This window comes from Rhodnius prolixus, unplaced genomic scaffold (assembly GCF_049639745.1).
Source record: "Rhodnius prolixus isolate KJV_2025 unplaced genomic scaffold, Rpr scaffold_2, whole genome shotgun sequence".
Classification (NCBI taxonomy): Eukaryota; Metazoa; Arthropoda; class Insecta; order Hemiptera; family Reduviidae; genus Rhodnius; species Rhodnius prolixus.
Window position 1 is genome coordinate 46,938,167 of NW_027411592.1, and position 23,619 is coordinate 46,961,785.

The following is a 23,619-nucleotide window of genomic DNA, read 5'->3' on the forward strand; positions in this document are numbered from 1 at the left end:
GATTTTGTCTAAACTCTATGAACAAGATGAGGACATTTTAAAAATATTAAGTACGTCCAGTTGCTTGATTAATATGGAGATTCCAGTACAAATATTTGTAAAAGTATTTTCATGTACTCTCTTCCACTATTGTGTAGCATTTTTGTACTTTGAAGGACTAAAGAGCATTTTATTTCTTATTGTTTAGCGTAGTAGCAACTTCATACTTAATAGGGTTGGGCCACTCTTCTATCTCCCTTCCAAAAGCGTTTACAAAATTACAAAATAAAAAGCATTTATTACACATACTAGAGGTTCGACAAAGTGACATAAAATTCAACAACAGTAACAAATTATCAATCCTTTAGTTAGATTATTTAAGCTGAAAGTCTGCAGTCTATTCAGTGATTTATTGAGTGGCGTCAGAACAATTATTTTTTTAAATGAATAATTTAAATCTTTTATCCGCATGAAATTTTCAATTCAAACAACACTGACAAAGATTTCATAAAATCGCTTAACTAGTTTAATCAATTCGTTTATTTAAAGGTTATTTCAATTTAAAAAAGAAATGCTCTAATGACTTTTAATAAAGCTCTTGCTCTTAATTTAGTTTATTGAAATAGAATATAATTCTAATTCGTCAGTAATTAACATTCTGAGTAACAAATCTTACAGAACTCCAACATAAGCACTTAGGGACAGAAATTTGTATCATACGTTTTATCCTAGGCTGTAAATAATTTCAATCGAGTGGAAAAAAAAATACAACGAACTAAAGATGAAATATCAGACGCAAATTGCTGACATACTCTCTTAATTGTAAGATGAGCTTCGAAGTTTTCAAACTGTACCCATATCTAACGTATGCAATGTCTGAATCAGTTCGAAATCTTAAAGTTAAATAGAAAATTAACTCTAAATGTCACATTTATTTACCTAAATGATCCGATTAAATAATAATTTTTTTAATGCCCATTTATTGATGCCCACATATATAATCCATCATTAAGATCGAGCAAAAAAAAACGTTTTGTTTGCTTCAACCAATTATATTACTCGTACCTCAGAGATGTTAAATCTTGAATGACCAATATTAATTTTAATTAATTTACAAATAATAAATGAAATATTGTTTAAATACGGCTTCTAAATTTAATTTTTGTATGACTTTTTGCTGAAAACGTTCAACTCTTGGATACATCAGGCAATCAAAGAAGCTGAATTCAGCTGTCAACCATGAGTTGTAAGTTTAATATTTATTTGATTGGTGATGATATTAGGAATTCATAGAAGAAACTCCTTTATGTTTTCTACATTTTTATAGACTGTTTTGGCCTAATAATTTTTTTTTTTTTAAAGCAAATTATCAAGCCTAGTCGGGTTTTGTAACTAATCGAATCCGTACCATCCTCACCAATCAAGGAAATTCATGTATAACATGGCTCGAGATACTCTTCCTCAGCGGAATAAAACGCTGTTGATGGCCTTATTAGACCGAAAAGTTTTATAAAATTAAGAAAGCAGAGGTGTTTTGTCAACAAACCATGAATCTCAGAAGTAGGAACTTATACATTCTAGATAGTTGTGTCCTAATAATTTTCACTTCGGAATTTTACAGCAGTTTTAGAAGATAATAAAAGTTTACATCTTTTTAAACACCTTAGGTTAATCTTTCTTTTTTTTTTTTAACTGGATTTCTACAATATAATTAGAAAAAACACCTCTTGCATCTTTTGTTGAGATAAAACGCTACCAGATCATTACAAAAATTAGACTGTAAATTAAATGTGAGGTATTTTTTGAAGTATAACAAAACTGTAGGTAAAAAGTGAGTCTACATATAAAAAGATTGAATGAGCTGTTTGCCAGAAGCAACTGTTCACTAATCTAATTATAAATCAAATCGTTATAACATTTAGCATGATCCCCCACCTGCTAGTTACCTAGGTTTGACGTATCTGATTTATAAAATAGTGTTTGTGTTCAGCACACTTCCTCAAAAAAAAAAGTGTATGAAGATTAATTTTATGTTCCATTATTTCAAAAAATAATACAAAGAATTACAAGTCAGTATTAGAACCAAGTAAATAAATTTTCTTTGGCATTTTAGATTTAAAATGCCACCAACTATGTGCAAACCTGTTTGTAAATTATAATTTGCAACTATTTTTTAAACAATGATTTTAGTAAAAATTTTCTTTAGGTTCTACAAATCCCTGTTATTTCTATGGCGATAATTCATCTACATGAATGGTTGCAACAATGTTTGATACATTTTATTGTCAGGCGAAAATCAGTGATCAACTTGAAGGAAAGAATCTTGGTATCATCGACTACTTTAATCTACTCCATGGTTTTCAATAATATAATAACTTCGCTTAGTGAACGTCTCCTCACCCGTATACCGCAAAACTTAATTGAACGTTCTCTTTCATTCGTGTGTATTTCTCAATCTTAGGGATAGTCTTCTGTAAAGACTTGCATTTCAGCTAAATGTGACATTTAGTTTTTTCACTCTCCGTTATCCTCAGTGAATTTAGGCTGACTTGAAAAGTCACTATTTGTCAACGCTTTCGTTCCATGACATTTTGGGCATCCAATACCATTCCCAAATACTTGAACTCCCCTATCACATTCAATTATGATCCTTACAAATAATCAAATCTTATATTTGCTCTTCTTCCTAGATATGCGCGGAGCCTTAGATTTTTCGCTAATGAATAGAATTTTATTATCACTTATTTCCATTTTCCAATATGTTCTACTCTTCTAATCATAGGATAGTTGTCTTTGGTGAAATTTCTTTCCCGTTCTTGACCAGAGAGTTTCACAAATTTCGTAACATTTGATCCATAACATTCTGCAGAAAGAAGGTACCAAACACGATCGTTCACCCTGAAAATCAAAACTGAATCTATAACATCTCTAATTAATTCAAGCCACAATTTGGATTCTTTAATGAATTGCGTTTATTGATTTGTAGTTTGTAGTTTTATTGGAAACACACTTTATAAGAAAAAATCTTATAATAGAACTAATATTTTAATAAGTTTTCTTCTGTTTTAGGTCTAGGTGGCGTGATAGAATGTTGGGCAATGGGAGGGATGGCAGAGAAGACATTGTGGTGAACAACCATCATGAATGTATTGGCAGAAATACTACCTCCCCTGTGGTTCCAACTGCAGGCAGCAGACCTCAACTTGCCAGGAGATTATCCGACTTGTCGGTTAAGGTCGGTACAAGAACACGTTTTCTTGTTGAAGTCATCTCAGCCACACCAGTCAATGTAAGTATATGTTGCAAGCAGTACACTTTGTACTTTCAAGGAAAATCAAGATCTGAAAAAGGCATATAAGTTTGTTTAATTAAAATACTCACAGATGTTTGGTTACATTACCTATAAATACTGGTAATATAATTGTACATATTTCCGCAAAGAAATATCTATAGGACAGGAGGTACAGAAATTCTAAATATGAAGGAAATGCAAATCTCCCAAACTTTATCACCTTATATCTCCTTACTAAATACGGCTAGAAAGCTGGAATTATGTGTAGTCAGATTGTAGAATGTCTAAAGAGGGTTTACCATTTGAGGTTGTTATCCATCTCGATGGGATTGTTGGAGTCATAAATGGTCCAGGCTGTTGCTTTTTTGCTGTAACTTCATGGGCCCGTCAATACGATTAAGGAAATTTGTCGTTTAAATCTGTTTAAAAATGTTGACTGAATATTCATTCTATTTTGTTTTTGTTTGATCTTAATTTTTATATATTTAAAAAAAATTTTTTTTAATACAAATCCCATTGATCCCATTGCAGGTGAAATGGGAAAAAGATGGAGTAGCAGTTGAAGAGGATGATCACGTTAGACTTGTTACTGAAGGACAGTTTCATTGCATTGACATATCACCTGTAACATTAGAAGACAGCGGAGTCTGGAGAGTTCGAGTAACTAATTCATTTGGCGCCACTACTTCGGCAGCACAACTCTCGCTCATAGGTGAACCTGTGGTTTACACTTATTTATTTATAAGACTAAACATCAAGATTTACTCATTTAAAATTTAAGATAAAACCGTTATTTAGGTAGACAGATAGTAATTTGAGTTAAATATTACAATATCCTTCAAATAATTGATAAATTGATTCCATTATTTCACTAATATTTAAGAATAAAAGAAAAATCCAAGCATGCATCGATGTGGCTCTCAATTCTCAAATTAGCTCTGTTGATCTTTAATACCCAAAAGGGGGGGGGCTAATTTTTAAAAAATAAAATACAACTTTGAGGCAAATTAAAAAAAAAACTCACTCAAAGAACAAAAGATTTTTCCACTGTTTTTAATTTAAAAACTTAATGAAAAAGTTTTATGTGTATGTTATTGCTGTGAACGCGGTCAAAAATGTATTTTGAACTATTTGAAGCCCAGCAAATATTCGTCAGACAAGTGATGTCCCAGGAGAGGCAAGCATTCATATAAGTTCGCAGGCATCATCACCAACTTATTCAGTAAAGCTGTTGATGGCGTTTATTTTCATTCTCTAGATAGGAGCAAAAGAGTGCACGAACCAGGTCTTCATTCTCTTCACATTGTGTGGAGTAAAGAGTTAGTTCCTCATCAACATCCACACCATGGTATCAGATGAAGCTGATCCTTGCACCCAATAACTTGCCTACTATTTTTAAATTAGCTTTGACAGTAAATTATTTATCTGCAAAGTACAAATCTAATCCTATTTTTAAAAGCCAGTAAATAATTTTCATCATTATTTTCCAAAATCACTCGTACCAATCGGACAGTAACAAATGAAAAACATTTTCGTAGATAATTTATTGAAAAAGAAATTCTTCACATATCTTATAAATATGTATTGGTATATTTTATTTATTTAATTATTCCGTTGAATAGAAATGTTAACTTTCAAAAATTCAAGAAGCAAATGCACATGAGGAATTTACGATTGATACCAAATGTTCTACGAAACAAGCTCAAAAAACATATTTTTTAAAACTAAAATTATTCCCATAGTAAATCAACCCTGCAATTTATGTCGTAGTTAAACATTTAAAATTACCTACTTTGTAAAAGATATCCGAGAAATTGGACGATCACCAAGAGGACAGGAAATAGTCTAAGTTTAGAGAACTATTGTTCTTACTGCATTCCTCCCCACAAAAGAAGTCACTGAACTTCAACTGGGCCATTTTCAGTAGAAATATTTCATCTACTTCCAAATAAAGTATTTTTTTAACTGCTGTTTATTTTGTTTTTATTTATTCCAAGAGATCCCAAATATAAATTATTTTAACTCTGTAAGTTGTAAAACTTTTTATGAGCATATTTAGAAATGTGTAGCCAAAAATGATTCATGAAGTTCTTAATATCGCGATGATATTTATTACTTTATGGTGAGCTCTGATCGTCATCCATATATTGCACAATCATTTTTGTATCGTACTTTGCAAATAGTACAATAAAGGTCCAAAACATTGGTATCGTTTGCCTTACCCCTGATACACCATTGTTAGAGCACTCTTCTTGAACGAAAATATGAATCTTAAAATATCTTAAATGTTTAGAAAACTTCCGAAACATATCTTACTACCTAGAAAACAATAAAGAAACAATAGCGAATAGTTTAGCACGTTCAATGAAAACAGTTCTCTTCATGAGATTAATTAAATGTTTAATAATATTAGCCTAATATTATTTTCTTAATCCCCAATAAAACATAAAATCGAACTTGCAGTTTGTCAAAATAGTGGAATTTTTACGTTGAGAAAGGTAAAATAAAAATCAATAAATTTAGAGATAGTTACTATGTAAACACTCGTATTTCAAATAAATACGGTGAACTGGTTTGTAGTATTCGGTAATTTAATATAACCTATAAGAAGATGATAATTTTTGTAAAAGAGTACTAATATTTATTACAGTGCCTAAAGCGTACAAGGAGCCTGAATTTGTTGAGCCTTTACGGGCCGTACTTACTGCACAGGGTACGGTCTCTTTAGAATGTAAAGTGGTCGGAGTGCCCACCCCGGGTCTACGATGGTTTAAAGGAGATTCAGAAATAAAAGCTGGAGATGTGTTAGCACTTTCGCATACCCAGACTGATCCCAGTTCTCTTGGTACATATACTTGCCTAGCTACCAACTGTATGGGCTCGGCCAAGTCTACATCTATTGTGCATATTGATGGAGCTCCTACAGAAGGACAAAGGTAAATAGAACCATAATTAAAAATACATATTATTTTAAATGTAAACTTTATTTCGTTTAAGAAGTAATTGCTGTCAGTCATGTTAGGATTTTTTTTTGGTAGTATAAATGCACTATTTTCTGCATTTGATCCCAAATATATATATATATATGTATGTATAACCATATATACATAAATATATATGTATATAAATGGTTTGATCTGTAATTACTGTCTCCATAAATTAATATTATTGAAAACTAATTGAAGTTAAACTTACTTTGTTTTAGTTTTCTCCCTTCTGGTCCGAAACCTGCATTTATTAGAGAACTTCGAAACGAGAGAGTCAAAATAGGAGCAACGATCACACTTGAATGCAAAGGTCTGTTAATAAACATTTCACAACTGCTTCTGCTTTGTCTCGGTATGACATAAATTAGGTTTATATAAAGCAATTTAATAAACAACAGAAACTCAATGATGCAGATGAATTGTTACTAATTTTTTAATAACGGGGTCTGAGTTTACATTTCAGCAGATTTTTCTTTGCATTTCTATTTATATCTCTGGCTCTACAAAAAGAAGTTATCAAAAATATATGATTAAATAATCGTTAAAAAATATAATGATTCTAGTGAATGTTCCTCCTTGGCCTGAACAAGTATCATGGTACAGCCCTAAAGGAGAAGCTGTAGAATCTGAAAGATTACATATCATGGAAGATGGAGCTGGCATTTACAGTTTAAGAATTAACTCTGTCTCAGCAGAAGATAACGGACAATGGAAGTGTGTTGCCAGTAGCAAGCAAGGGGTCAAGTCAATGACAACGTGTACTATTTCAGTAAATTGTAAGTAAAAATAATTTGTATATTCAAGAAAGTTGGTTAGCTGTTTTTGCAAAATGTTGCATTTTGCTGTCAACTTCTTTGCCAAAATTTATTTGTCAAGTATTTTATTTTATTTCACTCTCTCGATTGCCCAACAACCCCTGACAAATCATGACCATATTCAAGGAAGATCTTTCGAGACTTACACCTAAAAAACAAAACGTTTCGTGACTAAAATATTACAAAATTACACTGTAATGTTATCTAAATTTGAGGCTGTATTGTAGACGAGCGGACACAGGCGAGGACCGCAAAGCTATATTATGACACTGTATCGACTCCCGGTCTAGGCTTTGACTTAAGTAACATTTGTTTGAATCCACTTTATTCTTGAACATGTACGGTAGAAGGGCGTAAAGCCTGAACCTGAAAAATAGGCATTACTTGACAGAAATTTTTATTTACATAATTCAATGAAACCGATCTTATATATGTGTCATTAAAATGCATTTCACGACCTTTTTAAAATGACTTATAATTGTATTAATAATCTTCATTCATGCTATAGAGAGAGTATTGTGAGTAAAATGTATTTGCGTTATTATTATTATTACTATGATTACTAATTATTACTATTGTTATTATTATTATTACTATTATTTTCAGTCCCAAAGAACTATCGAAAACCCAAATTTCTAGAAAGTTTAAAGGCTATCTTAACAGAGGAAGGTTTAGTATCTTTTGAATGTAAAGTAGTTGGATATCCTACTCCACACCTCTCTTGGTTCAAAGATGGACAAGAACTCAAACCGGGAGACGTTTATCAGCTGACTGGAACAAATTCTCTTGGTAAAGATAATTTTTATGAAATGTGTTTTTTAATGAAATTAAAATGTAATGAAAGTGAATTGGTGTTTGAAATGAATAGCTCTTGTTCAAGTTATTAGTTTTTGACGGAGTCGTTCGAGGGAAGATTCTTAATCGTAGGGCTTGTCTTATCACCTCCCTATAAAGAGCATTTCTAGCTGGCTTAAGCCCAAATCTATTATTAAATCTATGAACAGCTTCTCAAGCTGATTGTAAGTAAGAGTGCTGCTGAACCGAATTCTTCAGAGATGTGATCATCTCCCATGAGGATAAGCTAAAGCTAAACTCTGTAAAGCGAGCAGACTGTCTTATTTTAGTATCCTAGCATCCCAGTTTTCTTTCTATCTTTTTTCCTTGATGCGAATGAACTTAACTGCCATATGAACGTGCCTACTCTGTCCGTCCTCTAAATTCTTTATTCTCATACCAAATCCAGCAAAGTTCTTGTTTCTCACGTCATAATCTTCAACACAGATCCTTCTTCACTCACAATATGATTCTGTTTCTTTTTCATAACATTCCTGGAATTTGCTCATTTGTCGTAAAAGCAGAAATACGATAATAACTTTTAGTATTGGTAAAAACTATTATGAATCTAGGCTCTTACTGCTGTATTGCGAGAAATTGTATGGGTGAAGCAGAGAGCAGCGCTGAGCTTACTCTAGAGGATATAAAAAGTCAACTATCTGAAGAAGAAAGGCTTCAGCTAACATCTGAACAATTACCTCCAAGATTTATACAAGGACTTAAAAGTATTGAGGCTAAGATAAGTGAGAATCACAAATTTACTGTCCAAGGTAATTAGAAATCGAAAATTGCCTTTTTATAATCTAATATTTTTTTTTTTTAAAGAAAGAAATGATTATTTGCTGTTTTATATTCCAGTGAGCGTTTTTCCGGAACCTACTGTACTTTGGTTTAGAGATGAAGAAATAATAGAAAATAATGACAGAATTAAGTTGGAAAAAGAAAAACTTGGGTTTTATCATCTAACTATAAATAAATTAGAATTTCCTGATCAAGTAATCTAAATTATATAACCATTTTTTTTTGCTAATATTTTTAGTCAAACATTTTTAGAAAAATCCATTATCTTATTTTTGAATTTATTAATTTTAAATTTAAAATTATTCATAATTTTGGTAATGTCTCATTGCTTAATAGTTTTCTTAATACAGGCTGAATGGAAGTGCGTAGCAACGAATGATTTTGGTCAAAGTATTACATCATGTTTTCTTAAGTTGAATATTCCTCGACATTATAAGAAACCTAAATTTTTAGAGGATCTTAAAGCTGTGCTATCTGAAGAAGGAGCAGTGAACCTTGAATGTAAGGTAAGAAATGACTTCATGTTACGTTGATAAATTTATTTTTAGAGACGGAAAATTAACTATACATTTCATTTAGCCATTCAAAACAGAGACAATAAAGTATTTAATAATTTTATGGTATTTCTTTTTAAGAAATCTAATTTTATTGTCGGCATTTTTATACTTTAAAGGATTTTTTTTTAAATCATTAGACTTTTAGTCATTTTGATAAGTATACATAGCTTCCAGGAAAATTTGATTATTCCATTTTTAAGATTGCATTTTAACTTTGATAGGTAATAGGTGTACCCCAGCCAAAACTGAAGTGGTACAAAGATGGCAAAGAATTGAAACCTGGTGATATCCATAGAATAATATCTGGCCAAGATGGAACTTGTTGCCTAGGAACATATACCTGTCTTGCACAAAATTGCATGGGTACTGTCTCCAGTTCTGCTTCATTGCTTGGGTTTGAAGGTAAAGTTGATATGAATTCAAAATAGTTATTTTTTTAAAAAAATACCATTTAAATTATTATTGAAAGTTACCTATTTTAAATTTACGTACATTGGATGGCATTATAATCTGATAAAATGAAATGTACTTTTTAATTTTGTAGATAAAGGACAAAAAGTACCTGATGGTACTGCAGATGTTGCTGGACGGGGCCAGGTACTTACTCATGATAGATCCTTATCAACAATTCATGAAGAAAGAACTTCTCAGTTACATGATACTGACAAATCAACCACGATTGATGATCGGGCGGAGGAAATTTCTTTCTCATTTGATGGCAAGGAAGTATCAGTATCTTTGTACGAAACTCCAGATCTTACTGAAGAGGAAGCTTTACAAATCGTTGAAATGTACGCAGATCAAATTTCCGAGCATGTTTCAGGTAATCTTTACTATTTTTCGACTAAACAATATTTATTTTATTTTTCATTTTGATAATAATGAAGATTAGTTTCTGTTGTAATTTAAATTCAAACTAAACTGTCTTACGAATTGTTGAATGTGTTTTAGAGCATAATGTGGTTGAACTACCTCCAATGAGATTTACAAAGGAAAGTTCAACGTCTGGTAAACTGATGATGGAAGCTGTAGTGATCGATGTGAGCCCAGAGTACTTCACTACGGCACCTATGTCACCACGAGTAATTGAAGATGACTTAAGAACTGACATGGATGTTGATGATGAATTTTCAATGTTGGAAGAAGCAGCTATTTCAAATCTGTCGCCTGACGAAGCGGCACCCGTAGAGATTCTAGATGAACTAATGGAAAGTGCACCTCCAATAAAGCCACCTCGTGCTAAACATAAATCTGTGCAAGATGAAGCAATTGAAGAAAATAATGAACCTCCAGTCAAACGAAGGGCGAAAAAGAAATCATCAGATTCTGAAAAAGAAGACGATTCATTGCAGGAATTTGAAAGAAGAAAAAATCTTAGTAAAATTCAAAGCGAACAGCAATTTCAAAGAAGAAGGACTGAATCAGAATTAGAGGATGATTCACTATATGAATTTGAAAATCGTAAAACTAAAGAAGAATTCAAAAGCTGTCACGAAGATTTGGGTAAATGTTCACCAGAAACTGGTGTTGCCCAAACTTCGGAAAATGAATCAATGTATTCAGCTGTGAAAACTCTAGCTGGAGCTTCAATAGATTCTAAAAAATCTTTAACGGAAGATGAAGGTACATTTGATACAGCTGAAGACAGTGCATTTGATAAAAGTGAAATGTCAGCGCTAGAATCATTAGCTCAATCATTACACGAAATACAGAAAAATTTAGCTGTTGTCGCTTCAGATTCTAGCGCTGAAATGCATTCAGCGCATGATCTACTTGAATCTATAGCTCAGCCTTTATCTGATGTACAAAAAAGCATTGAATTAGTAGAAGCAAAAATGACTGATATTCCAGCTGGTCACTGCACTTCTGAAGTTCTTCAAACTTTAGTGGAACCAATTACTGAATTACAAAAAAACTTTGCCTTATTGGAGAGGAGTTCATTACCTACAATCCTTGCATCAGTGACCGGCCCTCTTCAGGAACTTAATCGCGAAATGACTCTCATTCAACAAGCAGCTCAAGCTCGGACTGAAGAACACTACAACAAGTCAGTAGAAGAAGTGCAAGAAACATTAACAAAAATTATTGAAAGACAGCAGTCTGTGCCTAGTGATACAAAAATTCATGACAAGTTATCTCATGAGTTACATGCCCTTGAAGAAAAAGCTAATGATGAGTTAGAAACATATTATGACAAATTGTTATCATTGGCTACTGATTTCCGAAGAAGAGCTAATGTTGAAGACGATAAAGAAATCGTGGATATATTAAAATCGGTTGGAGATTTTGTAAAGCCATTAAAACATCTGGCAGCAATCACTTCAAAATGTATAGCTGTTATAGTTGAGGACAATCAACTTGGCATAGTCCCCAGTGCAAAAGTGGTAGAATTTCTTCTGAAACCGCTGGAAACTTTGAAAACTAGTCTTATTTTATTGGAAAACGTAAACATGCTTAGGAGTCATAAAGCCATTCGTGGTGCGGGAATCCCAGTATTATACAAGATATCGGTTCCAATGGATGAGTTAGAAACTACCATTAAATTAGTAGAAAATTTATCGGCTCATACTGCTGTTGAATTTTTGGTACCACCTTTGGAAAATTTAATGAAAATTGTTTCTGAATTAGATATAACTAGCGGTGGTGAAGGATTCCTTGAGAACTTACCAAAGCAAGGAGCTCCTGTTGTTAGAAAGTTAGACAATTCCCTTGCAGTAATCCTTCGCTGTATTGAAACAATAGAGAAAGGAGTGGCTGTTGGCGACACTGAAAGAGGGCTTATATCAAAACTACCTGCTATTACGAAGCCAATAGAAGATTTACAAAAAAATCTCCGCACAATCGAAAAGAATCTAAACGCTGAAGCTTTAACTTATGAAGATGTTTATAATATTGCTCAAGAACTAAGTAAACCTTTGCAGTCAATTAGGTCTGAATTTTCAATTTTACAACATGAAATCGAAGCTGATCAATTTGGAAACGAAGAAAATCCAGAACAAATAGCTCTCAAGTCGTTAATCCAACCATTGGAATCTGTTCAGAACTGTATCTCTTCTTTTCATGAGACTGTCATGTGTAAATCTCCAGAGGATCCAATGCATATCAGATTTGTGCTTTTTGCTTTAAAAGAACTCAACGAACCCTTCGGAACTTTATGTTCTAATATAATAAAGACTGAAGGAGCCATTCTTGGCCAAGGTGATCCTTTCAGAGGACTAAAAATCCTTTCTAGATGTGTTAGGGATCTAAGGGATGTCTCCTCTACTCTTAAAACGGACTTTACTCTAGTGGAAAGTATATCAACTATGCTGCAGAAACCTCTTACTCAAGTATTAACTAGCTTAGAAAATATATTGCAGACCGTTGACAAGAAAGGCAAAGAAACTGTGAATACAGATTTACTTAAACAAATGGAAGAACCATTTAAAGCGCTTCAAACAGTCCTACTAGAAATAGAAAGTGGATTAGATGAACCAGCTGCTAAAGAGGGCGCGAATTCTGAATTTCGTCAAGCAATTCGAGAACTAAGAAGGAGCATCCTAATAATGCAAGATCAAAGTTCTTTTGAATATGGTGACGAACCTTCTACAATTGAGTCTAACATTGAGACACTTCAATCATTGATTCAGCCGTTACAAGTATTAAAAGGGCGGTTTACAGAAATTCAAAGAACCTCAAACAAAGCTCTAATTAAAGCCGATAGGGCCTTAACTTCTTTAAGAGATTCTTCAAGAAGAGTTGCTGCCACTATATCAGAATATAAAATTCAGAAGCTTGGTTCTCAGGAGGTACTTAATATTCTAGAGTCATTAGGACATACCATCGATAAACTAGAAAATGCTGTTGACGACACCAATACATGGTTAGGAAAAGAAGGTAAAATAAACGATGTTCGGCTGAAAATGGAAAAGATCCTCAAGACAGCTAGTGAACAATTAGGTAACATGTGCTCACAAGCTGATGATCTAGCAGTTTCGTTGGAACCCGGAAAAAGAAAGTCTCTAGTTTTAATACAGGATGTTATCCATGATTTAAAGGCTGCAATAGAACAATCGATGCAATTGTTGATCGAAGGCGGTAAAAGTATGATTACAGAAAGAAATAAATCAACTTTAATAGCCATTGAGCAGTTATCAGCAGCGATGACCAGTTTTCATGGACAACTCAATGAACTAGATGAATTTACACTCGCTGGCAGTCTACCACGTGGCTTAGAAGCTCTTAAACAATATGTTGACACTCTTGCAAAGAATCTTAATAATATTGTTGCAACCCACACATTCGATAAAAATGATCAGATTATACTAGAATTAGTAACTAACGACGTCAAAAGTGTACAGAGGGTTGTAGATAATCTCGCACAAGAAGGTGCAACCGATTCTGCAAGAGTGAAATTTGTTCTAGCTAAAGTTGAGTCATTGGAGGAAGATCTGAAAGACATTGCCAGAGGTATGGATTCAGGAGATGTAATGAAGAAAGCTTGTCAAATAGCCCTTACTGTAATTAATATAGGAGAAGAATTGTTGGCTAATAAAAACGAAAATAAAATGGAGACTTTGCCAGTTCAAGAAGAGCCGGAAGTTTGTGTGATAGGTGAAATCTTAGAAAGTGTTGACTGTCTTGAATCATCTTTTGGGAAGCTAAAGAAAAGTGGGAGGTTAGCGGAAACGGTAAGTGAAACAGCATTGGCCGATGTTTCCTTAGAAATAACCATGTTATTAGGAATGGCAGAAGATTTGGCAACCGGAGCAACTGGCGAACTTCTTGACAAAGCGCATATGATATGCTCTCCAATTAAAGATATAGAAGAAAAAATTATCCATGCATTAGAAATAACTAATCCAGAAATTGAAGAAATAGCAGAAAAGCTGCAACAAATAAACAAATCATTAATTACAGCTATTAAATTAAGTGAAAAAACTGAACAAGAAAAAGAATTTGAAAAACTATTCAGTTATGATACTCTTATTTCTTCAGTTGACATTCCAATAATTAAAAGCATAGTATCCAGCATAGGATTCATGCAAACCCAACTTCCTACTTTTGCAGTAAATATGAATCCTAAAAAAGAAAAATTAATAAAATTTCTGGATAGTTTCGAAAACAGTTTGGTGAAATTCGGCGAATGTGTAACTACCAGACAAGACGAAGATGAATTAATGGATTACTTGTCTAATATGAGAATTGAATTAAGTAAAGTGCAAGAAGGAAATATGAAACCGATACAACAACTTTCACAAGTTGTCGAGTCTCTTAAAGATTGCGTTCATCCTGGAGGACTCTCTCAAATACTTCCAGAATTACAAGCAGTTCTTACTCCTTTACGCCAGCTTCACGAACAACTTTCTAGAGCAAATAAACTTCAGAATATTACAGAGCAAGAAGTTAAATACATAGAACAATTCAATGAAGCTAGCAATGATTTAGAAATCAGTTTGGTACAATTGGAAAAAGCAGCTGTTAGTTCAGGCAAATTAGAGACTGAATCTATGTCCCAAGTAATAGAAAGGTTGGTTAACTATGTGAGAGAGATAGAAGTTGAAATACCTGTCCAAGAAACAGAAAAAGATGAAAGTATTCTTCGTCCAATTTTGCAACCTATATTAAAAATGCAGCATACTGTGCATGAGTTGAAGGTAGCGTGTGACAGTCACGAAAAAGCAAAAACTGTGGATATCTTGCAAAGTATTGCAAAACCAATCAGAGATCTAAGAACGAATGTTGCTATTATTTATGATCAGATAATGATAAGTCACTCGCCTAGTCAGTTAGATGAATTAAAAGAGGCTGTAGCAATGGTGACAAATCAGGCATCAATGGGTTCTCACTTATTAAAGTATCCATTAGTTCAATTGCAAGCGAGATTAGACGAGCTTGATGCAGCCTCGGAACTTGATGAAGTTGTGAGCGAAATCACTGGTCCAGTTGAAGAACTAAAAAAAGCAATGGAAATCCTTGAATCAGAAGGAGAAAAATCTCCTTTAATGCAATTATGTCATCAGATAATTGATTTCATCAGTAAAACAGCAGATGATACTTTATCTGAAATGTCCAGCATTGACCATGCTTCGAAAGCGATGACGTTTGAAACGGATCCTTTATTAAATGCGGCTATTTTACGTCACAGTTTGCAAGAAGAGCAAAGTATTTCAGATCTTTCAGTATCATCTGATACTTTCACAAAGGCTCAGGAAATTGAACATTTCACAGAAGCGAGAGCAGTTACTGTCGATCAACTGACTGCATTTAATGAACTCAAATATTTTGATATTTCCTCGGTTTCAAACGATGTTGCTTCTATTAAAGATATCTCTAACTCAGGGACCTATAAAGCAACCGAATGTGTTCCTGTTATTCAATATCGACCTGATGAAAAAGAAGGGGTTATTCAATCAATCGTAGAGACATCTGGAATTGAAAATAAATTATCAGAAGATAATGCGCCAAAGGATGTTAAAGAAGTCAGAGCAAGAAGTTCAAAGCGAGGCGAAAAAAGTGCTGAGAAAGAACAAGCAGAAATAAGAGAAAAACTAACTATGACAGAAGAGATGTTACTTGGAGAAAATACTCTAGGGAAAGATGAAAGTGAAAGTCCGGATAATTTAAAAGAATCAAAAACAAAAGTTTTGGTACCAACAAAACAAAATGTTGAAGGAATAAACACAATTTTAGATGAAAAGCAGTTAAATCTACCTGAGGCGTTAACAGAAGCTCCAGAAACCATAATAAAGAAGGAGACAAAGATTGCAGAATCTTTAAGAATCTCTGAACCAAAAGATAATAGCCAAATAAAGAAATCTGAAACGTCGAATGAAGATTTAAGTAAAACCGGCCGGGAATTAGTAGGAGAAGCTAAAAGTTCAGAGTTGAAATCAGAAGAAACTGAAAAGAAAGTTATCAAGAAAAAAGATCTCACTAAAATTGGTCTGAGTGAAGACAAGGTAACTGGAAAAGATGCTTCGAAGGAGTTAACTAAACAAGAGAGGTCACAGGATCAAAAGGCGGAAATCTTCTTCGCTGACGAAAAAAGTAATATTTTAGGTACCAATGAAAAGTCAGATAGTAAAACAGACTCAAACTTGGATATAAAAGTACCATCATTATCACGAACTGAAGCACAAATTATTGATAACTTGGAGCAGTTTAATACAGCTATTGGAGAATTGGAAAAGGGTTTATTACAACTGGAAAAAGCTATAACAACTTCCAGTAAAATGGAAATTGGTTTTTTAGCCGAAGTTGATCGTATAGTACAATTTATTGATCCCAAAATTCAAAAAGCCACAGATGAGAGCAAATCCCTTCAACCTTTGTTTCAGTCTATCATTGAAATTCAAGGTTCCATCGCAGAAATAAAAGAAGCCTCTGAAAAAGGGCAAAGAGAGAAGGCTGCTAATGTTGTGCAAAATATGGCTAAATCCTTGGGAGAATATAAACTAAATTTCGCAAATATTTGCCACGAAGGTGTGTTAAATCAAAGCACTAGTGATCTAGAGGAACTTAAAGAGGCTGTAACATTAATAGCGTCTCAGACTCCTGAGAAATGTCAAACATTGAAACGTCCATTACTTCAGTTACAAGCAAAACTGGAGAATCTAGAAGAAGCTCCAGAATTTGAAGAAGTTGTATCAGAAATATCTGAAACTGTAACTGCTTTAAGGGAAGCTGTAGAAACTCTTGAAACAGAAGGTGAACAATCTATATTGCTCAAGTTATGTCACCAAGTAGTTGATATTATAACTAAATCTACTGACAATACATTATCCGAAATGTCAAGTGTTAGCCAATCTACAAAAGCTCTAGTAAAGGAATCAGAACTACTATTAAACGCAGCTAGTTTGAGCCATAATCTTCAGGAAGATCAGACATTTTCAGATATTTCAGAAGCATCAGAATCTGTTACATATGCTAAGGAAGTAGTTTATAACCGACCAACAGCCGTAGTCATTACAGAAGAACAAATAGCTCTAAATGAAGCTTCCAAATTGAACACTTCTACCTTAACTGCAGAAGTAGCACAAATAAAGGATGCTTCTCTGGGATTAAATTTAGCCGCGAGTTCAGAAATAACCGTAGTATCTCCAGACAATGAAGGTATTCCAATAAGAAAAGATAGAGATAAAGTACCTGAGCTCGCTATCGTGGAAAAAACAGATACAAAGCAAAGCGAAACCTCCCCCAGTGACAATGTTGCCATGCAAAAAGAATCTCTACTCAAAGAAGAAACTGTACAAGCAAAGGAGAGGGCAGCCAAGACAAGCAGGGAAGAAAATGCGGCTGAAGGGCAAAAAGCAGCAACCACACTTGTCAAGGATGCTAATAAAGCAACTACCGTAAAGAAAGAGGAAAGCGAACTAATAGAGGAGCGCGGCATCAATAGTGAAGAACAAATATTAAAAAAGCAAAAACAAATATCTACCGAAAGCGTGCAAGCAAAGAGCAAAGATTCAATTCTTACAGAAGAATCAAAACACGAACACGAAAAATCAGATAAGCCTACCATTCAAGGCAAATCAATCAGTAAAACAAACGAAGCAACTCCTCCAGATGTAGAAGATAAGAAAAAAGAAGACGTCCATAAAAAAGGAACTATACGAGAAGAACCCAAAAAAGTCGAATCAGATAAGAAAACAATTGACAATCAAACAGAAAATGGTTCTAAGTTGAAAGAGTTCAAAATAAGTGTTGAAGGGGAAATCAGAAATAAGCAAAAAGTAACATCTCCAGCCGATGATGTCACAAGGAAAGATTCTTTAGTTAAAGAAGAACTCAAAAAACAAGAGGATATAAAAGATAAGCCCAGTGGAGAAATAAAAACTGCCAAAAGTCAAAAAGAAATATCTCCTGCAAAGGATGCTGGCAAAAAAGATTCTCTCGTTGCAGAAGAACTCAAAGGTCAAGAAGTTATTCAGATAAAGCCAAGTGATGAAGAGAAAACTGCAAAAAAACAAAAAGAAATATCTCCAATCAAAGACGCCCCAAAGGAAGAATCTTTAACTAAAGTACAAAAGGATAGAGAGATTACGCCAATTATTGAAGAGAAAACTGCTAAGCGACAAATAGAAACATCTCCTGGCAAAGATACAAAAAAGAAAGAAGAATCCAATATAGAGGAGGATAAAAAGATGAACGCAAGAAGTGAAGAGAAAACTACCCAAAATCAAAAAGAAACACCTTCACTCATAGATGCTAAGAAAAAAGAGATTATTTGTAAAGAAGAATTCCAAGAACAGGAGAGTAACGAGGTTAAGCCAAGTGTTCAAAAACAAACTGCCAAAGGACGAAAAGGAACATCCCCTGAAAATGACACTGCTAAGAAGAAAGTTTCTCTTCACAAACAGAAGTCCAAAGAAGAGGGTGAAAAAGAAAGCAGGCCTCTTACTGATGAGAAAAACGCCAAGAAACCAAAGGAAACATCTCCTGCCAAAGATGATAAAAAGACAGATTCTCTTATTAAAGAAGAATCTAAAGAAAAAGATGAGAAAAAGTTGAAGTCAAAATTTGAGGTGAAAACTGATAAGAGATTAAAGGAAACATCTCCAGATAAAGACGTTCAGAAAAAAGATTCTATTGTTAAAGAATCCACTGGGATACTGGGTATAGAGCCAAAACTAAGAGAAGAAGGAAAAACCGCCAAAGAACAAAAAGAAACATCTCCTGCCAAAGATGCTAACAAGAAAGATTCTCTTGGCACAGAAGAAGATAAGAAAAAGTTGAAGTCAAAATTTGAGAAGAAAACTGATGAGATATTAAAGAAAACATCTCCAGACAAAGACGTGGTAAAAGAATCAACAGGACAAGCTAGTAAAGAGATTAAACCAAGCGAAGAAGAGAAAACCGCCAACAAAGAAAAGAAGACTTCTGTTGCTAAAGATGTTAAGATGAACGATTCGCTAGTTGAAGATTCCAAAGGACAAAAAGATAAAGAGCTAAAAACAAGCGATGTAGAGCAAATTACCAAAATTCAAAAGAAAACATCTGAACAATCTGGTAAAGAGATTAAACCAAGTGACGAAGCGAAAACTGCAGAGAGTAAACAAGAAACATCTCCAGACAAAGGTGATAAGATAAAAGATTCTCATGCTAAAGAATCCAAAGAACAAGATAGAGATATTAAACAAAGCGATGAAGGTAAAACCACCAAGAGCGAAAAGGAAACTTCTGCTGCTAAAGATGGTAAGAAAAACGATTCTCTAGTTGAAGATGCCAAAGAACAAAAAAGTAAAGAACTCAAAACAAACGATGAAGAGAAAGTCGCCAAAATGCAAAAGGAAAAATCTCAACAAGAGGGAAAAGAGATTAGGCTAAGCGATAAAGACAAATCTGTCGTTGAGCAAAAGAAAACACCTTCTGAGAAGGATGGTAAGAAGAAAGATTCTCATGCTAAAGAACCCCAAGAACAAGCTGGTAAAGATGTTAAAACAACAGATAAAGATAAAACTGCCAAGGGAGAAAATGAAAATTTTGCTACTAAAGACGTTAAGAAGAACGATTCTCTAGTTGAAGATTCCAAAGGACAAAAGGGTAAAGAAGTGAAACCAACAGATGAAGAGAAAATCTTCAAAATACAAAAGGAAACATCTCCAGCCAAAGATGCTAAGAAAGATTCTCAGGTTAAAGAGATTGTGCCAAGCAATGGAGACAAATTCGACGTTGGGCAAAAGAAAACTCTCTCTGACAAAGATATTAAGAAGAAAGAACCTCTTATTAAAGAATCCACAGGACAAGCTAGTAAAGAGATTAAACCAATCGACGACGCGAAAACCACCAAAGGTGAAAAAGAGACATCGCCAGGCAATGATGATAAGAAAAAAGATTTCCATGCTAAAGAATCCCAAAAACAAGAGGATAAAGAAATTAAGCCAAAAGATGGAGAGAAAACTGCAATGGGACAAAAGGAAACATCTCCAGCCAAAGATGCTAAGAAGAAAGATTCTCATGCTAAAGGATCCAAAGAGCAAGAAGGTAAGGATATTAAACCAAACTTAGAGAAAACCGGCAAGGCAGAAAAGGAAACTTCTGATGCAAAAGATGTTAAGAATAACGATTCTCTAGTAGAAGATTCGAAAGAACTAAAGAGTAAAGAGCCCAAACCAACTAATGAAGAAAAAATCTCCAAAAAACAAAAGGAAACATCTCCAGCCAAAGACGCGAAGAAGAAAGATTCTCATGCTAAAGGATCCAAAGAGCAAGAGGGTAAGGATATTAAACCAATCGTAGAGAAAACCGCCAAGGAAGAAAAGGAAACTTCTGATGCAAAAGTTGTTAAGAATAACGATTCTCTAGTTGAAGATTCGAAAGAACTAAAGAGTAAAGAGCCCAAACCAACTAATGAAGAAAAAATCTCCAAAAAACAAAAGGAAACATCTCTAGCCAAAGATGCTAAGAAGAAAGATTCTCTTAGTAACGAATCTAAAGGACATACGGAAAAAGAAATCAAGCCTAGCGTTGAAGAAAACATTTCCTCGACACAAGAGAAAACATCTCCTGCCAAAGTCGTCCAGAAAAATGATTCTCTCAGTAAAGATGAACTCAAAAGTGAAGGAGATAAAGAAGTATATCCAAGTGTAGCGCAGAAAAGTGCAAATAGTCAAAAAGTTACATCTCATGACGCTAAAAAGATAGACTCACAGATTAAACCAGAACTATGTCAAGAAAAAGATGAATTGATTAAGTCAAGTGTTAAAGATACCAAGAAAGAAGAACAGATTATTAAAGAGGTAACCAAGCGAGAAGAAGGAAAATCACCTGCTGTTGATGAAAAAACTGTAATGATTCAAAAAGAAATTTCTCCCTCTGTCAAAGGTCAAGCTCCAGACAAAGAGACATCTGAACGTTCAGTGGATAAAGCGGTAAAACGTTCTGTTAAAGAAATCACAGCCTTACGAAGAGAAGAAACTTCTCCTGTACATTTGATTGAACCAAAACTTGATGATGTCTTTGAAACTACTAAAATTTCCGATAAAAAAGAAGCAGCTGCTTTTAAGAGTAAGACAATTCATGACAAAAACTTATCTGATCAAGTAGAACGTGTTCAAGACGATATAAAACACGAAAATTTGGAAACAAATGGTGACATCAAAAGGAAGTTTGAAAAAGATGTTGGAAAGAATATTGGTAAAGATGCTGGTGTAGACGGCAAAACAAAATTGCTAAATTTAAGTAAGTTAGAGTTCTCAGAAAGAATGAAAAGTGTAAGAGATGAAAAGGATGTAAGAGTTGAAACTGAAAGTGAACGAAATAAGGAAGAAAAGGCTGATACAGAAATAAAGACTGAATATAAGGCTACTGTGAGTACGAAGACGACGACAGCAGAGGAAAGGATGCGAGCAATTACCGTAGTGGAGTTGCCAGATTATTTTCACACTGATTACACCAATCGTGTCTCGTCGTCTGCAGATCTCAGGCGCTATCAACATATACCGAACAGTAGTTCTCAAGATTTGACTATGCATACATGGGACCGCAGTAAAGAAATTAGCTGGAGACATTTAGAGTTTCCTATCGATGATTATGAACGCCCACAAGCCTATCATCGTCCACGAAGAAGTATAAGTCCCGGTCCAGAACTACATTCATTAACGCACCTACCCGGTTCATTACATTCTCTGCAAAATATTTACAAATCAAGAAGATCTGCCAGCCCACTTCAGTTATCTAAAAATGCATACAGTTCGTGTAGTTTGAGCAATTTAGTAAGCAGCAGTAAGCGTCATTTTGATGAGTTACATTCTGTAAGGTATAGACCACCGACACCCACTAGGTTGTTTTCTTCGATGACTAGGACGAAATCGGGCCGGATAGAACACGTAAGCACTAATTTAAAATAACTTATTTATAATAACTATAACAATAATTAGAAAGGAATTAGTTCAGTGGTAGTGAACGTACTCAGGTCTTGAAAGTTCACTCCTTCGGGTTGGAAGCTGTAGAAGCTATCTTAACGGCTATTGACTTAAAAGTGACGAGGTAAATGTTACGAAAAGATGTCACTCAAAATTATTCAAATAGAAAGATTTTTTGGTTCCTTCTTAAATAATAACTTATTTAATTTAACGATTATATTAACGAGCCCTCCGTAGGATTGTTGATATATAACTGAAGTGTGAGTTAACTCCAGGAAAATAGATGTTTGAAATTTTTCTCACAAATCATTTTCTCACATTTTCCTCTGATTTAAATATTAAAGAAAAATAAAATTGACTGGAATAACTCAACAAAAGGAATTAACTAGATTATTACACCCTTCAGTCACAGTTCCAATAAAAAATGAGAGAAAATTACTTCCAATTGAGAAATAAGTTAGAGCTGATCCGTCGTCAAATTGTTTTTATGAAATTGTATAATTACTTTTTAATATTTTTTAAAAATAAAAATGAAGTCGAAATTATTTATTTACTAATGAGAAGTGACAAAAGAATTTTGATATAAATTATTTATTTATTATTTAGGCAAATTCATGAAATGAGCGATGAAAGGAAGCTAAACAAGAGAACTTGTCACTTATCACTATCATTATGTATCTATTTGTCACCATTTCTATTACTATAATTAATTTATCACAATTTTGTATTTCCAGTGTGAAAGGAGAGCATACATTTGTAATGGTTTGGTTGATAAAACTGTGACTCATGGAGGCAAAATTAGATTAACATGCAATATTGGTGGAGATCCAGAGCCACGCATAGAATGGTTAAAAGATGGTTCCTCTATTTCTCTACACACTGATCCGGACAGGTATTTCAATTTTTAATGAGATACTTGGTTAAACTTAATAATTCTTAGTGAAAGGCAGTGGCTGTGTGTCCAAAATGACTTTGGTTTGTACATCATTGGCTTAAGCATGATGAGTTTTTTTTTTTTTACTTTATTATTAGAGTATGTATTATATTTATATAAGTAAATGTACTTTACTTAGTCCTCACCTCATCTACCGCAGAGGTTTGACAGAAAAAACGCCATCAGACTCTATCCAGAGAGAATATGGTTTTTCTTTTCTTGTTTCTTCTAATCAGTTTGATTTCGGAGATGTGGGGGATTGGCCCCACAATCTCCTAGTGTAATTGAGGGATTTCCTCCTTTAGGCCTCTATACTTGCTTGTACACTTTCGGAGTTTAATTTAACTCCCACTTCCTGAAACGGTCTGATGTTCTGACCCATTCAGGTAGGTACACTGTTGATCGTTTAGATTACGCAGGGGGCACCACGAGCAGGCGATCAACTTCACCCCCCATTTGTAAATATAATCACATTTATATTGCTTACTTTTCTACTACATTCATTACTAAGTGTCTTCTAAACAAGTTTATCTGGTAAATTCCCTAAAGAGAAAGAGTAATACATATGTTCTTGA

At 33.8% G+C, this 23,619-nt stretch overlaps 1 protein-coding gene and 1 long non-coding RNA gene across 5 annotated transcripts in view; one reads left to right on the forward strand and one right to left on the reverse strand.

The window, feature by feature from the left end:
• Positions 1–23,619, forward strand: part of LOC141449766 (uncharacterized) — a 43,926-nt gene that overhangs the window by 17,135 nt on the left and 3,172 nt on the right. For both annotated transcript variants that reach the window (XM_074119502.1, XM_074119503.1), the window contains exons 2-14: positions 3,049–3,268; positions 3,803–3,983; positions 5,922–6,207; positions 6,477–6,568; positions 6,822–7,034; positions 7,680–7,862; positions 8,480–8,677; positions 8,766–8,902; positions 9,059–9,214; positions 9,487–9,667; positions 9,810–10,088; positions 10,217–22,074; positions 22,845–23,002. In XM_074119502.1, the coding sequence (XP_073975603.1) occupies positions 3,049–3,268; positions 3,803–3,983; positions 5,922–6,207; positions 6,477–6,568; positions 6,822–7,034; positions 7,680–7,862; positions 8,480–8,677; positions 8,766–8,902; positions 9,059–9,214; positions 9,487–9,667; positions 9,810–10,088; positions 10,217–22,074; positions 22,845–23,002 (14,142 nt within the window). The remainder of the gene's footprint in view (positions 1–3,048; positions 3,269–3,802; positions 3,984–5,921; positions 6,208–6,476; positions 6,569–6,821; positions 7,035–7,679; positions 7,863–8,479; positions 8,678–8,765; positions 8,903–9,058; positions 9,215–9,486; positions 9,668–9,809; positions 10,089–10,216; positions 22,075–22,844; positions 23,003–23,619) is intronic.
• Positions 226–23,486, reverse strand: LOC141449778 (uncharacterized). 3 transcript variants are annotated; one of them, XR_012455686.1, is made up of 6 exons: positions 23,191–23,486; positions 6,467–6,758; positions 5,977–6,191; positions 3,571–3,690; positions 3,145–3,320; positions 226–2,877 (listed from the first exon to the last, which is right to left on the reverse strand). It is a non-coding gene; the product is annotated as an uncharacterized lncRNA (long non-coding RNA). The 3 variants fall into 3 exon arrangements; XR_012455687.1 differs by lacking the exon at positions 3,571–3,690 and having other exon boundaries at positions 228–2,877; XR_012455688.1 differs by lacking the exons at positions 3,571–3,690; positions 5,977–6,191 and having other exon boundaries at positions 229–2,877.